This window comes from Littorina saxatilis, linkage group LG11 (assembly GCF_037325665.1).
Source record: "Littorina saxatilis isolate snail1 linkage group LG11, US_GU_Lsax_2.0, whole genome shotgun sequence".
NCBI lineage: Eukaryota > Metazoa > Mollusca > Gastropoda > Littorinimorpha > Littorinidae > Littorina > Littorina saxatilis.
The window spans coordinates 27,820,228-27,837,727 of NC_090255.1; the positions used below are offsets into that span (position 1 = coordinate 27,820,228).

The following is a 17,500-nucleotide window of genomic DNA, read 5'->3' on the forward strand; positions in this document are numbered from 1 at the left end:
ATGGCTGCGATCTGCTGGCCGATGTGAATGCGTGATGTATTGTGTAAAAACATTCCATCTCACACGGCATAAATAAATCCCTGCGCCTTGAATATGTGCGCGATATAAATTGCATACAATTTTTTTTTTAATTAAAAAAATCCCTGCGCTTAGAACTGTACCCACGGAATACGCGCGATATAAGCCTCATATTGATTGATTGGTTGATTGATTCATCGCAAAGAAAAACACAAGGATTTGTAATCAATATTTCGACGTCGTCATGACATTTTGACAGATTTTCAACACAAGACCAACAATGATTATTTGTTTATTAAATATTGTTTATTTTTTGTACTTGGTGTGGATAGAAAGATAAAATAATGTTAAAATCATGTATTGTCCATCGTATTACAGAGAGTATTTCTCATTGAGAATGATTTACTTAGTCTTAAGCACAAAAACATGAAATTCGCCAAGAATCGAGTTTCACCAAAATTCCAGGATTACGACTTGTCAGATCTGTTTTCTGAAATCTCACACACAAAACAAACACACAAGCAACACAGTACTAGCCCTTGGACAAGAACGATTGAGCTTAAAAAATCCATTCATTCAAAGCCAGTACTTACGAGGTATGTTATGAATCGCAAATCTTGAAAGTTGATCAGTCGTCAAAGCTATGTCAGTATTTATGTGTTTAAAAATTTCAGAGTACGCAATTTGTTTTAATAACGGTTGACATATCTGTCTGTTTAGTGTCAGCGACCTACCGTTTTCGATACGAATGTTTCAAAGATATCACATGAGTTGGCGACACAGTGTCTGAACTGTAAGGGGCAAATTACACCTGCGCAGAGTCAGCGGCGCTGCATACTGCGATAGAGATTGTGACGAGTACTTGGCCTGTTTTATTTTCACGCAACGTGTAGCGGGCTGGGGAAAAAAAGAACTACCTCATTAATCTGCAGTGCGTCGTCTGCGCCGCTGACTCTGCGCAGGTGTAATTTGCCCTTAAGGCCCGGCGCTCACATATGTAACTTCAGCAGGACAGACGACGCACTGCAGCTTATCCCAGCCCGCTACACGTTGCATGAAAGGAAAACAGGCCAAGTACTCGTCAAATCTCTATCGCAGTATGCAGCGCCGCTGACTCTGCGCAGGTGTATTTTGCCCCTTACAGTTCAGACACTGTGTCGCCAACTCATGTGATATCTTTGAAACATTCGTATACTCGTCATAATCCCTATCGCGGCATAAATAATATAGGCCGTGCGTCGTCTGTGCCGCTAAAACTGCGCAAGTATATTCTGCCCATAACAAGCACGCAATAACAGGCGTCGTTTTGCTTAGTGCTTGGGTTCTTGGTGTTATGTCTCAGTTAAATGTATGCTTTGTATGCTTGTTGATTTGTGCTAGTTTATTCTATAATGAATTTGTAAAGCGCCTGGAGCCAATTGATGGGACTCGCGCTATAGAAAAGTTATTTATTATTATTATTATTATTATTTCTAATGATAGGTATAATCCACGCTGCAGGAAAAAATATCCATCACTAGTGTCTGTCTGTGTAGGTACAAAGGTCAGAGTTCGCCATTGGCTTACTTAATACTCTTTGAAACGTTCAAGTTCAAAGCTGATTGTCTGTCATTTCAAATGAAACTAAACTAAAATGAACTCATAAAACGCACATTGACCTCAACACTACGAGTAAAGCAGGTAGTGTTGCCTGTCCTTCTTTTCCGTCTTCTTCTTCTTCTTCTTCTTCTTCTTCTTCATCTTCGTTAGGTTTTAATGAGGCTTTGGTCAATCCACGATGAACAAATCTCCAACCTTGTCCCACCAAGCGCGGCCTATATTTGAACCCTGAACGCGGAAGGCCTAACGGCTAGGTTAGTAGTGTGTGTGTGTGTGTGTGTGTGTGTGTGTGTGTGTGTGTGTGTGTGTGTGTGTGTGTGTGTGTGTGTGTGTCCGTTTTAAGTGTTTGTATAAGGGACAGGTTGTAAGATTAGGCTTTGCCTAAAACCTCTATCCTTTTGTAATACAGTTCAGTTTCAGTTTCAGTTTTATCTTCTTCTTAAGCTTCTTCTTCTGCATTTGTAGGCTGTGACTACCACGTTTACTTGCAAGCACGAGTTGACTTTTATTTGTATGACCGTTTTCCCCTGTCACACTCCGATTTTGGGGGGATGCATGTGACATGTCAGGTGTTTTCGTGTTTCTAGAAACCACTGAAGTCTGACATGGATTACAGGACTATTTTTCGTTCGTACTTGATCTTTTGGTTGCGTGTACAAACAAAGACAGATACGGTAATAGCAGAACTGGTCTGCACCTGTACGGGTTGACAATGGTGATCGAACAAATCTCCACCCTTTTTCCCACCAAGGCGGCGGCCTACATTTGAACTCTGAACGCGGAAGGCCTACGTTATAACGGCTAGGCTACGCGGTTGTCATCGTGGATTGACGCTCGACCAAAGCCTCATTACAGCCTGACGGAGCGGAACAAAGTGTGTATGTGTGTTTGTGTGTGTGTATGTGTGTGTGTGTGTGTGTGTGTGTGTGTGTGAGTGTGTATGTGTGTATATATATGTGTGTGTGTGTGTGTGTGTGTGTGTTTGCAAGTGCCTGTGCATATAAGTTTGTGTATGGAATTGTGTATGATTCTCACTATTTCGATCATTTTGAAGCTTTTATTCGAAACGGTACACGTATGTGCGCGCGTGTAAATGTGTGGCGCTTGGAGTAATATGACCGTGTGGGATTTATGTGTACCATCTTTTTTTGTTTCATTGTTTCTTTTTTTCTTCTAAATTTTAACTCCTTTATCTTATGTGTGTGTATGTTTCATTCTTTATTTTTCATTCTGTGTAAACTGTTGTTAAATGATCATCAAATTTGATCCATACTTGCGTCTTGTTCCCTCAGACTTATTCCCGTTTGATCTTTGTGTTACTAAATATCTTGTTTATTAATCAAATGCATTTGAACACATAAATCATGACTACTTACTACCTCATGCTCACAAGCTCCTCCCCCTCACACACACGTGCCTGTACATACGGAAGCAAACATATCCCCCCCTCTGCTTCTTTCTCTCTGTAAACTTGTAGGGCTAGTTATTTTTCGGTAACTTACCCAACAACCAAAATCACTTACCCAACAACGGGCCTGAATCCTCGATAGCTCATGGGTAGAGACTGTACACATTGTGGATCTACTTTTTGCGACTCAAAAGTTCAGAACACTCTAATGTACAAAATATGCATTTCTGGAGCAAACAATACAACCATACCGTATTTAAACCAGCAACTACAGACTTGAACACATGAATCTCCATATAAAATCCATGAGTTTGGTTGTTTTCTGAATTCAGATCTGCCGTGCACAATCGTTTATCGCTAGCAAGATTCCAAGGAAAAGTAACTCTCATACTTTGTCTAGCGACACGAGTAGTTCCCCTTCCAGATTTCGGCTGCACCGACAAGACTGCAATCCGACGGTCAGTTTTCAACAATATTTCATTTTATAAACAGATCACACGCAATCAATTGCAAACATTTAATCAACGTAAAGAACATGCAGCGGTTTCATACACTATTTTGCCCCAGAAAGCTAAACTTCATACAGTTTTAACGTTGGAACACGGGTGTAAAACTTCGTCTGCTAGTCACATTCGAAGAAAGAACATTTCCTGAGCGATACCAAAACATGAACAGAACACACACTATCTGCCTTTACCGCCACAGCAGAATGACAACATAACTGTGTACTTGATTTTAGTTCAAAACATGGAAACTGACAAGAAGTGTTAACAAAATTGAATGATTTGCACGGAACTATACAACCGCGCATTAATCGATCGCCTGCGCAGGTAGACTGGTTGGGTGAATATGATTCGATCAAACTTTCGCACAAAAACTCCTCTTTTCTTTGAATAACTGAAGAAAGGAGGGATAAAGAGGTTACATACCTCGTCTCAGTGATTATCAAAAATAATGGTCTCAGTTCGCGGTCATGAAAAAGCTCGCTGAAGCTCGCATTTTTCATGATCCGCTAACTTCGACCATTATTTTTGATAATCACTGAGACTCGGCATGTAACCTCTACATATCCGACATAATCATTCACGCAACCTCACGCACGGGTAAAGGCACACTCACAATTACACATACATAGCGAAGCAAGAAAAAAAAGATACACGCAAGCGCTCTCTCTCTCTCTCTCTCTCTCTCTCTCTCTCTCACACACACACACACACACACACACACACACACACACACACACACACACACACACACACACACACACACACACACATACACACACACACACACACACACAAAACACACACACACACGTATACTCAGAGTTATTGTTTATGTTTTATTTATTTATTCTCTTTTAATATGATATGATGCGCAAGAAAGAAAACTAGGAAACGAGTACACAAGTACACTTTTATAGACATAAGCAGACTAATGGGTTTAATAGTTTACCGAAATAAAGAATGTGACCAGATAATTATAGTCAATTATCGTAGTTCCTATTGCAGATGTAACTTAGCCTATGTGGCATTAGCAGAATTTGTCTTTGTAAAAAAAATGTCGAACAATGAATTTACTGGCTTCCAACGGATGGGCACATTAAAATACCCATCATTTACAATGGCAAAAACCTAATAACATAATTGCTGATTCAGACAAAAGCAAAACAAAACAAATATAAAATAGATAATTCAAACATTGTCTAAGAAAGCATGAATATGATAACACAGTATTTAGCAATCTGAAAACCGTGAGCAACTACCACAAATCAGAAAGCTCTGAACATGTAATATTTGCCTTCGAAAAGTACAGATGGTAACAGATGTTTATTGCTAACAAGCACTACAGAAGTTGTCATGACTCATACTGAAGCATGCCGAAAGGCAGGAGCTTGCAATGAGAGGAAGTATCACGCGTGGTAAACACCCTGAAACACAAAGGAATGCATAAGTGCAATGTAACAGTTATTGTGCTTTCGGCGTAACAACAGGGCCCGATATTTTGACAATGCAAGTATAATGTCGACGAGTCGATCATAACACCCCCCCCCTACCCCCATGTGTCTATCAGAATAGCAATATAGTTACACATCAGAAGGAATCGAAGTTTAAATATATTTTTTAAGGTAAGGAAAGTGTTAGCTATGTGCAGGTTAATTTCAGATCAACAAAAAGTAGCTCTTTTTCCCTGTTGGTCGTTGGCGATTGTTCACATAAAGAATGGCAGGAGACTGGCATAGCTACGTAGTTTTCAAATAATAATGGCATATTGGTATATTGTTTTGGTGGGAAATAGAAAACTTCCGTTCACCTCTGTACTGGGACAGTCAATCAGTCCCCAACGATGGTAAAAAATAAAAATAAACATATTTGAATACTAAAAATATTCCCCAAAACGGAGAAAAGCTGACCCAAATGTGTGTCTTACCTGCTCTACCCCACGATGCTGCTTCCCAGACCGGGACCCTGATAACCACCAAGACTGCCGCCGAGGAAGGTGCTTCCGAGACCAATTCGGCCTGGGTACCGGCCATTGAATCCCAGACCAACGATACTGCTGCCGATACTGGGGCCGAGATTTCCACCCAGACTGTTGCCAAGGAAGGAGCTTCCGAGGCCAGTGCGCCCATATCCACGGTTTCCACCGAAGCTGTTTCCCCCAAAACTGCTTACACCAAAACCGTTTCCTCCGAAACCGTTTCCACCAAAACCGTTTCCACCAAAACCGTTTCCAAGGAAGCTGCTACCAAGGCCTGTCTGACCAAAACTTCCGAACCCGCCAAGCTGAAAACACGAAAGATAGATTAGGACTAAATTGCAGCTATAGATTAAGGCGTTTCGTTAAAATGCAGCAATCCTAAAGCGAGTGATTATGCTAACAAACCCCCTAAATCACAACAGCTAAAATTGAACAAAGCGCTCCAGAAAAAAAAACCATGAACAAACAAAATAATGTGCACATGTCGTATTAATTCATAAATAATGACTACTTACTACCTCATGCTCACAAGCACTCAGTCATAAGTTGTCATAGTAAAGATGCAAGAAATGGGTTAATGCACAAACTAATATTTCCTAGAGGACACGGGGAACATCAGACTTTCTGCATGCAAGAACACGCTGTTATAAAACATTGCGATTGCTGGACAAATGTTAAAATCTATTAAAATAACGAAAGAGCTCTGAAAATGTATTTTTGAAAGCGGGTATCTTTCGTGAATGTCCACTTTATCGCTTGCGTTATGAAATGAGTTCTCCTGAAAGCTGCTTGTATGTGTGTGTGTGTGTGTGTGTGTGTGTGTGTGTGTGTGTGTGTGTGTGTGTGTGTGTGTGTGTGTGTGTGTACCCATGTTTCCACAGGTTTGGTTGCCTAAATCACCATAAGGCAACCATCCACACGTGGATGGCAACCTAAACTCTGGATGGCAACCTAATTGTGTGGATGCTCGCTTCATTTAACACCGTTAAATTGACTTTTTTGACGGAAAGAATGTCATAACAATGTTCAAAATGACATTCTTTCCGTCCTCTATAGGCGACGAAATAGGTCAAATTTTGTGCATTTTTTAGTGCAAAATTCTTCGATGCCGGAGCGAGTACTGCACCCAGTGCTGTTGTAGTGCAAGTGCACTAGAAAGGCACTACACCCAGTGCCGCCTCTTAGGTAACCATCCACACTTTAGGTATGTGTGTGTTTGTGTGTTTGTGTGTGTGTGCTCACAAATGCAAACATGCATACACACACGTAAAGACAGACACAAAAGACAGAAACACAGACTCACAGGCGGATACGAAGATCCGACAGACACACGGATAAATGTGCGCACGCACGACTCACACAGTTTGTCAAGACAGGAAGTAGACATGTGCACACAAGGATGACCAGAAGGCGACTCATTATGTAGGCAATGTGCAGCCGTGTTCCGAAATTCAAATCTGCAAAGAAAATGTCGATTATCTCGTTAATACAATTTACATCTTCGTTTACATTTATTCATGACCAAGTTCAGCAGCTCACCATCGCGACAAAGCCGTTTGATAAATTATATTTTCTTCCATTTGCGTTAAAAGTACATTTGTGACCCTCCACCACGGATTGAGTTGCATGTCACCTTTGCATGATTTTCAGTTTTTTTACATTTTCATAACGAGATTTTTATGCTCTATTCAGTGGTGAAAACCGTTTTAGAAAAGAGCGAAAACTGGTTTGAGTTATAAGCCTGTGACTAAGGTGACCCACACACTGTTACCAGACACTCTCCGGACTTATATTAAGCCTAGCGCAGAACCGCGCGAGGTGACATGCGACTCATTTCGTGGTGCAGGGTCACATTTGTTTGTAAAGGTTTTCGGGACAAACACAACAGATGTTCTATCATTTTCCAACTAGCTTTTTGGCCTAGCCGAGCTACGACGAATGGCGTCGTGTTTTAATCACCCCGACAATAATTCATATCAATGTTTATTACCATTCCAGTGCTCATTATAGATTGTTAACCAATCAGGACTGATTCTAGGTGACCCTCTAAATGTTATAACGTTCAGGCAGGGACCCTTTTTGTTTATCACGCTAAAAAATAACAAGACAAAGTAAACATTGGAACTAACAATATCAGGGTAATTTATTCTAAAGAATGATACTTCAAATGCTGTCAGATACTACACTCTTTAACTTAAAAATGCAGAAAAAGCCAGTTTTGTCGGTGGGCGCTTTACAGAACGGCGAGGCACCACCCACCCTCTGCGTTTGCAATGCCGATCCCACTCACTTCAAAATGAGATTGTCAAAGTTCTGACGATTCAAGGGAATTGCGTCACTTAATTAACGTCAAATATATCGTTACGTCATCTCCTTTATCTCTGGCGTCGTTTCGAAATCTGTCGCTCTCAGTTGGAGAAGATATATCGAAGCAACTGAAACGCATGTTCGACATGGTTTATCATGTGAGATTGTTGTGTGAACGCATTTGACCGGGTGAGTGACTCTGATTGGCTGACCCAGGTCACGAGAATGCTTTGACTGACAGGTATAATCAGATAGGAACAACCAAGTTTCCATTGCGGCTTTTCCGTCTAATTCGCGGGATCGCTTCGAAATTTCTTTTGGTCGAAATAGACGGTAATAACACCGTTATTTCTAATATGCTGAATGTTAGCAAATGATAACAAACATGTCTCAAAAATGATATTAGCATTCGCCTCCGGCTTATGCTGATAATCCATTTTCTCGACATGGCTGTTTTCATTTGCTAGAAATAACTCATAATATCCTGAGTAATCTAGTGGCTGCTCCGCCTGGCGTCTGGCATTATGGGGTTAGTGCTAGGACTGGTTGGTCCGGTGTCAGAATAATGTGACTGGGTGAGACATGAAGCCTGTGCTGCGACTTCTGTCTTGTGTGTGGTGCACGTTATATGTCAAAGCAGAACCGTCCTGATATGGCCCTTTGTGGTCGGCTAGGCGTTAAGCAAACAAACAAACTGAGCAATCCGTGATCAGCGCTGCAGCCTTGTTAACGTACAATGTTTCTGGTGCCACTGCCAAATTCGGTCAGAGAAACAAAATCCATCAATCCATCAATTAATTTAGATATGCATGTTAGTGTTTGAGCCTTCAAAAGTGTTGCAAAACAGGAATGATAAAAATTTTAAAAACCGAAAAACTGGTAGCTTAGTTTCTCTTTTCATTTCCGGATTATCCCTTCTCTTCATCTATTAGCCACCAGATACAAACGCGGCGGGGACGTAGCTCAGTTGGTAGCGCGCTGGCTTTGTAGCCAGTTGGTCGCTATCAGCGTGGGTTCGATCCCCACGTTCGGCGAGAGATTTATTTCTCGGAGTCAACTTTGTGCAGACTCTCTTCGGTGTCCGAACAGCCCCGTGTGCACAAATGCGCACGAAAAAGATCCCAAGTTCACAGCGAAAGTCTCGGGGCTTGGAAAACACGAAGACACGCATGCATCATCTCTCGTCTCTGATTATCATGATCGTATTTCGATACTTTGACGAGACAAACCCAATGCTGGTGTGTCGAAGAAGACAGCCACAGCGGGCTTGTTCGAATCAAAGTATCACACCATATCTTCAGCGTATTACCAATACCTGTCCCAATATAGACCAGTTGGTCTAAGAGGACGTTAAACCCAAATAGTCAGTCAGATACAAATAACTTCCTTGCAAAACATTGGCTTTTCTGCATTGTTCTCTGTAATTCTCAATGATGAAATAACAAAAATCGCAAATTCAAATGTGTCTGGTCTTTCTAGCGTCCTAACATTGCATTAAGTCTTGATTACAACTATATTTGTTATTCTGCATCACTGGGGCCCCGTTATCTTTTTTTAAAGGTTTAAATCTACAGAAAGCCTCTCCTAGGACCACTCAGAATAAGTTTCACTGCTGTCAGAACAAGGTGCAGTCTGATCACAGCAGAGATGCCATTTGCTCTTTCAAAAATGTCAAAACATAGAGGCTAAATTAAACAAATGAGATGTTACCTCCGATTGCCTTTCACGGGCAGCAGCATACAAACTGCATTCCGTCTTGTAAACTTCATCTACTTTTCACTATTATTTTGTGTGTGATGGCACTGAGACAGACAGACAGACACATGCAGGGACAGAGGCTGAGACAGAGAGAGACAGGGAGAGAGAGAGACCCAGAGAGAGTCAGACAGAGGGAGACAGAGAGAGACAGGGAGAGAGAGAGACCCAGAGAGAGTCAGACAGAGGGAGACAGAGAGAAAGAGAAAGAGAGACAGAGAGAGACAGGGAGAGAGAGAGACCCAGAGAGAGTCAGACAGAGGGAGACAGAGAGAAAGAGAAAGAGAGACAGAGAGAGACAGGGAGAGAGAGAGACCCAGAGAGAGTCAGACAGAGGGAGACAGAGAGAAAGAGAAAGAGAGACAGAGAGAGACAGGGAGAGAGAGAGACCCAGAGAGAGTCAGACAGAGGGAGACAGAGAGAAAGAGAAAGAGAGACAGAGAGAGAAAACATTATCAAAGACAACGAAACCAGTATAATAGTATTCTCTACATTAACGGAAGCTACTCACCAGGTTTGACGAGTCACAAGAGATGTTTGTATAATGAGTATGCAGGATTAAAACTTGCGGTCAGTATTTATACAGTGAGATGTTACGAGAACGCAAAAAAATTCCAGTCAGTGTTGACACTATCATAAAGTTTTCATCGAGTTGCTCTAATTGAGCGTGAATAATTATTCTGATTTCCCCTCGATAGTTTTTATACATTTTGACTGGGATCATGGAGTTCATTTTGCATTGCTTATATAAGCGCCGCGTCCTCACCCCGATCCCCTCCCCTCCCCTCCCCCCCAATATTTTGTAATAAAAATTGTGTTAGTGTAAAACACTTAACAGGAAACGGGTCAGTTGGTAGCCCAAAGCTTTTGAAAAAAATATTTTCTTATTTTTGTGTTAAGGATGAAAGTCGTTCGCCCTGCTCCATACGGGAGGGGTTAACGTACGTGGGTTTAGTGATTAACACAGAAACTGATTGTTGATCAGATGTAATACATGTGAAATACCCATGATGCAAAGTAGTTCTAAGAGTATTCACACTGGTAGGTCAAGGTCGTGAATGCACTTTCCGTTCGAGCAATAGCAACACCTGTTCGAACTGTTTAGTATAAACAAATTACACCCCAAACAAAACTAATCAAATTCCCACACAAATCAACAAACAAACAAACAAACAAACAACAAACAAACAAACCGACATACGCACGATCGCTGAGTTTAGGGCCAGTATCAACCAGAGCAAATTTGGCATCGCTCACAAAAGTGTCTTGTTACTTCCCTTTGTTGGTATGATTGTTTACTTTCTAGTGTGTGTTCTTTGACTGTGTTAAACTTGACTATTTTAGAACTTAGTGCTTTATTTATTCCCCAAAATGTAAACACAAATTCACGGTCGACAGGCTACGGTAAACACGTCTTTTTGAGCTTAAGTAATCCGTTGAGATTAACATATTCCAAACGGAACATTACATACATGTTAATCTGACACCACGATAACTTTAATTGCAACGTTGTGCAAGACATAAATACAGCTAAGACTTTGATCTGCACATAAAACTGTCTGTTGCGTCACGTCAATCTGATGAGTAACTCACAATAGTTTACGAGAGCCATATTTTTCGGTCAACATTGCGAATGACATGCAGGTGACCTTGGCACATATACATGTATGTTGCTGTTGCTGCTGTGAGCGTGTGTGATCATTGTACCCAATATTGACGGACTGTGTGATGATATCTTCTGCTATGGTCTGTTGAGACAGTGATATCAAAATCGAGACAGGAGGTCGAGATTTTGATATCACTGTCGAAACAGACCAATAGCAGAAGATATCATCACACAGTCAGTCAATGTTAGATATATTGCTAATTCTCTGGACATTTTGTATTTACTGTAAAGAAATTACAAAAGTATTTGTCTCAGTTTTGGCTGTTCCATATCCCTCCCTCTGATTATTATTTCTTTTTGTTCACTCTTTACTTGTACTTTTCAGTATTTAAAAATGTCTTTTCTTTCAAAAAGTTTTTAGTCACTTGCTCAACTAAATTCTGGGATCATTACATTTTCATATATATTTGTTTGTTTTTAAATTCAGGTGTTTTTGTTTTTGAAGTGGGGAAGCAATAAAGAGGTCGTCGATATCAAAACTGATATCGACGGAAATGTCGTCGATATCACTTTTACAATGAGCTCAGTTTTGCCCAATTGACCAATGGAAATCCACGTAACATATGAAATAGCAATATTTATCTATGTCGAGTCGGATATCAGATTCCTATACTGACTGTGTGATGCGTACTTCCATTATCGGCAAGCAATTCCAATAAACTAGTTCACATAATTATCTAAAGAAAAAAACAAAGTTTAAAACAAAACTTGTTTCAGCATGGTCTGTTTTAACTCATTTGTGTGTGTGTGTGTGTGTGTGTGTGTGTGTGTGTGTGTGTGTATGTTCGTGTATGTGTGTACGTGTGTGTGTGGGCTTGCTTGCGTATATATGTGTGTGTGTGTGTGTGTGTGCGTGTTCGTGTGTGTGTGTGTGTGTGTGTTTGTGTGTGTGTGTGTAATTGTTGCCATGTTTGAATATTATAGGCATGCATGCGTACGAGGGATTTAGGATATGTTCACTGTTGGTATTATAACGACGTAAATGATTCGGTGATATTGATAGCTGTGCATTAGGCACGCATGATAACACACACACACACACACACACACACACGCTTCTTTCATTCTATCTTTCGGCATACTCCCTCTCGCTGGCAAGAGTTAAACTGCTTTTGTTCAAATATCATTTATTTGAAGTTCTTATATTAAATATCAGGTGTGTTTTAGAGACATTACAAGACACATTTTCCTCCCCCAAAAAGACGAATAACAAAAAAAAATTATCAAACATCACACATCCGCACTTGAGTCAGTAGTTGAAACAACATCAAACTCAAACACACCAGAACCACTGATGGGAAACTCTCCGGACCCGCCAGTGATGGGAAATCCGCCCGCTCCTTCACCAGAAGGGAAACCTCCAGAACCACTAATTGGGAATACCCCAGAACCACTAATGGGGAATTGACCATTGCCACCCATTGGAAAACTACCAGAACCACTGATTGGAAAACCTCCTGCCACACCACAAGTGAAACCACTGTATCCTTCAAAAGGGAATCCAGTGAAACCTACAATTGGGAATCTCCTGAAACCTTCGTGTGCAAACCCGCCAAATCCTCCCCAGGGATATCCATTCAACCATCTGAAGCCAGGAAAACCCTGCAGTAATAAAAAGGCAATGGTTATCCTCGCAATCATATTTGGCAAAGATAATGTTTTACTTGGGGTACGAAACCCTATGCAATATATTTTTGCCGAGCTTATACAGAAAATATATCATTATCTTATCTTTTGCATCAACAAGTAATCATTTTGAATGGGATGTGCAATAAGAAAAGAATACAGAGAATAGTCTTCCATCGCGAATACAAAAAAGCATCGTTGTGCCATTTATTCTGAAACATCAGAGATGGAGAGATTAATATGTACTTACATATCCACTACATCCACCACTCCAGCCACGACCTTGACCTCGACCTTGACCCTCATGGTTTCCGTTCAGTCTCCACTGCATGACAAGAATAAGTTAAATTTCGTTACTGAAATGGTTTTGCTAGAAAGAAGAAAAAAACATCAATCGTAAACCTATTAGTGGCGAGTTAACCTTCACCGGATAACGCTTTGGACTACACAGTCCGGATAATGTGGGACGTGTACAACCCATTCGTTCTAAAGAAGAATTCGACGTAAAAAGTCTGGGTCGTACACAACCCACGTCCTCCGAATAGGGTTAAACTCTTTACCGCCTCTTTTCAGAGTATGGGTCGTACACGCGGACCCACGCCATCCAGATGGGGATACACAGTAAAAGGCATTCTTTAATTCCATATGGGTCGTCCACGACCCACAAAATCCGGAATTTGTAGTTTAAGCGACGTCATTGTTTATTTGTTTGTTTACAAAGATAATTGTTTACACATTGTTCGATGGGAAGGTGTTACGGTGTTTGTGGATGACGTGAAGTCTCAATCAAACACTCCTAATATTGTTAGAGATACAGACACGTTTGTGAGGCTCAGGGTCGTCCACGACCAACGAAGCACGGTGAAGGTTAAAACAAAATTGACAATATCTCATCTACCGAAGAACCCGTTTGCTAATCAACCATCCAATTAACCATCAATTCAACCGAACACCATTCAACTAAGAAACCACACCGAGGAACCAACCAACAAACCAACCAACAATCAAAGGACATGCCCCTAACGAAGATATGTGACCCCCCACCACGGAATGAGTCGCATGTCATCTTTGCATGATTTTTATATTTTTACATTTTCCTAAAGAGTGTGTTATGCTCTATCCAGTGGTAAAAACCGTTTTAGAAAAGAGCAAAAACTTTTCGAGTTATAAGCCTGTGACTGAGGTGACCCTCACACTTTTACGTCCCCCCGGACTTCTATTAAGCCCAGCGCAGAACCGCGCGAGGTGACATGCGACTCATTTCGTGGTGGAGGGTCACATATTATTCTTCAGTTTCGATTGACTAATTCGAGTCTAGTGTACATTTTCCTTGGGATTGTTTTCATAATGTGCAGACCATCTGATGTTAACGATACAATATCAGTAGTTTCCGTCTTCTCTCGGTTTTTGTGTGTGCCCTGTATTCTTCCTTTAGAAAAAAAAGAAAGAAAAAAAATACTCACACTGCGGGGATGGTTTTGCGGTTGCTGATCAAAGTATGTAGAATCCTTATTATACTCATCAGCTACAACAGCCGTCAAACACAACGCAAACATCGCCAGCTGTGTCATCTCTGCTGGTACGTTACTTACTGAAAAAAAACCCCATCAACATCGTAGTCGGTTCAGGGCACTTTCATAAACCATTGACATTAATGCAACTATGCAAGTTCACGAAACGCTCAAAACATAGATACATACACAATATTAGCGTGCGTGTTTTGGTTAAGGAAATAACCGGTAACAATATATATGTTTCGTCAATGTCGATAGTAGGGGGCATAGTAGGTAGTGGGCTGCGCCCGTTAGCTCGGGACAGACCCACTACTGAACACCGTCGAAGTGACTCAGCAGAAGTGCAGTGTCATCTTCCGAGGGTAGCCCACCGCAGCGACCCGACATCCCCCCCCCCCCCCCAGGAGCGTCTGTAAAATCGACAAGTCTGGCAGCGGAACGAAATTCAGATGTGGATGGAGTAGTGAAAGCAGGGTGTGAGAGCACAACGGGACAAGGAACAGGTGTAAAGAAAGGGGGGGGGGGGGGGAGAAAAACAAATCTGTTTCACTTCACACGAAGGTTCTCTAGCTCAGAACATAGAGGCACGTTGTTTAGACCTCGTCAACGATCATTCTCGAAACTGCTGTCTACCTAAGCAAAATCTTTAAAAAATTGGTCGATGGGAAGGTTTTATGTTTGAGGATTACATAGACATAGACATAGACATAGACATAGAACACTTTATTATCTCAACGAGGAGAAACTCAGGTGTGGTGTATTCTGCATTACAATAAACAACATAAAAGGTAAGAACATAAATGAAATATCGAGGCACAAATAGTCCACTCATAATAGTCAAGATTAGAATTCAAAAGGGTACATCGAGGGCGCGCAGCTTAAGGAGTCCAGTCGCATGTCCTCCGCAATTCTGTTTTGTCCGAAGAAGTAAAATGGTTCTATCTGATGCCATCTGAGCTTAGAGATTGCCACGGAATCATCTTACCAAATTCACAAGTAGAAAAACATCTCTTTTTTTTAGCACGAGGGGGTTACACGTCCCCCCCCCCCATTCCCACCACCCCTCCCCCTGGGTCCACTGCTGCCCTGATACTCTTGATTCAAAATATTATTCTGTCACTGATGTTTTTAGATCTATAAACAAGGGTCCCTGCCTGACCGTCATTATATTTAGAAGGTCACCTAGGACCAGTCCTGATTGGCCAAATAGCCAAGTGGGACACTGCCATGGTAATAATACATACCATATATATTATTTAGATGGCAATCAAGAAACAACAACCACAACCACAACCACAGCAACAACAACAACAACAACAACAACAACAAAAACGTTTGGTTATTTACCAGGAATGCATACCCCAACAAACACAATTATAAATCATATTTTGTTGATAGCAAAAATGTGTATCAGCAAGTTTAGATATGGTAGGCCTATTGATTTAAATACAATGTTTAATTGCGAATTAGGGTTGAGACGTTTGAGTATTCTGTAAATGAAAATGATTAAGTATATGTGCATATGCGTATGTATGCGTGTGAGTGGATTCATGATTATGTTGATGTCGCAAATTTTGACACCGCAGACACAACCGCATAGATAAATACATTCTTGTCCATTTATGTATTGTAAGAATTTGCGCCAAAAGTAAATGTTAAATGTGCTGTGCCACAGATTAATGTACAGTTAAACATACAGATACCAAGTGTGTTATATAATGTTATTGTTTATCGATTAAAAGGGCACGCTTAAGCGTCTTCCCAAAAGTAAAAAAAAAATAAAAAAATAAAAATAAAAATAAGGATCCCAAATTACTGGAGTATTTAATGATTGTGCTAATAAAAACATCAATGAATGTTGCATATTGCTAAAAAAAAAAGAAGAAAAAAAAAGAAGAAAAAAACGTCGACGACGACGACGACGACGACAACACCAACACCATCACCACGTTTTGGACTTTCAAGCATGGCGCTTCCGTTGCCTTTTTATACTTTCCAATGATGATTGACTGTTAATAACTGACGTGAGACCCGCTGAAAGATATGAGACAGTCCTAAATACCTCGCGCAGTGTTGCATGACATCCAATATTTGCGATATGTCACACATTGCAATATGTCACTCATTGACACACATACACACACACACACACACACACACACACACACACACACACACCACACCCACCCACCCACACATACACACACACACATGCACCCACCCACATACACACACACTCACACACACACACACACACAATACAATACAATACAATACAATACAATACAATACAATAATCTTTATTCATCTCTAAAAGAGAAATTACACGCTTGACTGTGTGTCTGCAAAATATATCAACCAATCAATCAATCAACCATGCATGTAGCAACATTCACATCGCATACTCACATCATATCGCCACACGCAAACACTGTACCCACACACCTACTAAAACAAGCCTAAAAATAGAAGCAATGCATTGCCTGTTATAAAAATTATATCACATTATCATCTTATCACACACACACACACACACGCACACACAAATGCACACACACACATACACATACACACACATACACACACACTGCACACACACACACACACACACACACACACACACACACACACACACACACACACACACACACACACACACACACACACACACACACACACACATACATGATATTCGTTATTCTCCTTCTCAATTTCTGCCTGTGTGTTTGGCTGTTTGCTTGTCTGTGTGTATTTCTGTTTGTCTCTCTGACTGTCTGTTAGTTAATCAGTCTGTGTTTCTGTCCCACTCTCTCGTTCTCTCATTCGCATGCGTTTCCTTCCTGCCACAGGTGCCAACGAACAAAGGGACACAATTAAGATTTGTAAAATGTTTGAGCTACCGGCACATGCTTATGTCCCCTTGAAAACAAAACACTGGAAAAACTGTAAGGCAAATAGAACTCGATGAGCAATATATCCTGACAGTTCAATTCGTGCTTTAGCCTGAAACAGGTTGCATGGACATTAATCACTGATGGATATCCGGTACTTTACCTGTTGAAATTCAAAAGGGTGTATAGAAACCTTCAACTACAACTTTCTTGTCATTTTACCTCCAAAACAGCG

At 40.9% G+C, this 17,500-nt stretch overlaps 1 protein-coding gene and 1 long non-coding RNA gene across 2 annotated transcripts in view; both read right to left on the reverse strand.

Moving 5' to 3' along the window:
- Positions 1 to 4,353: 4,353 nt before the first annotated feature.
- Positions 4,354 to 10,141, reverse strand: LOC138980874 (uncharacterized). The gene is made up of 4 exons (XR_011460469.1): positions 10,080 to 10,141; positions 6,866 to 6,963; positions 5,456 to 5,811; positions 4,354 to 4,955 (listed from the first exon to the last, which is right to left on the reverse strand). It is a non-coding gene; the product is annotated as an uncharacterized lncRNA (long non-coding RNA).
- Positions 10,142 to 12,373: 2,232 nt separating this feature from the next.
- The window catches only part of LOC138980182 (uncharacterized), a 10,072-nt gene continuing 4,945 nt past the window's right edge, over positions 12,374 to 17,500 (reverse strand). Inside the window, exons 2-4 of the mRNA XM_070353017.1 lie at positions 14,324 to 14,451; positions 13,111 to 13,185; positions 12,374 to 12,836 (exon numbers count right to left, since the gene is read on the reverse strand). Coding sequence (XP_070209118.1) covers positions 12,465 to 12,836; positions 13,111 to 13,185; positions 14,324 to 14,431 — 555 coding nt within the window. The 5' untranslated portion in view covers positions 14,432 to 14,451 and the 3' untranslated portion in view covers positions 12,374 to 12,464. The remainder of the gene's footprint in view (positions 12,837 to 13,110; positions 13,186 to 14,323; positions 14,452 to 17,500) is intronic.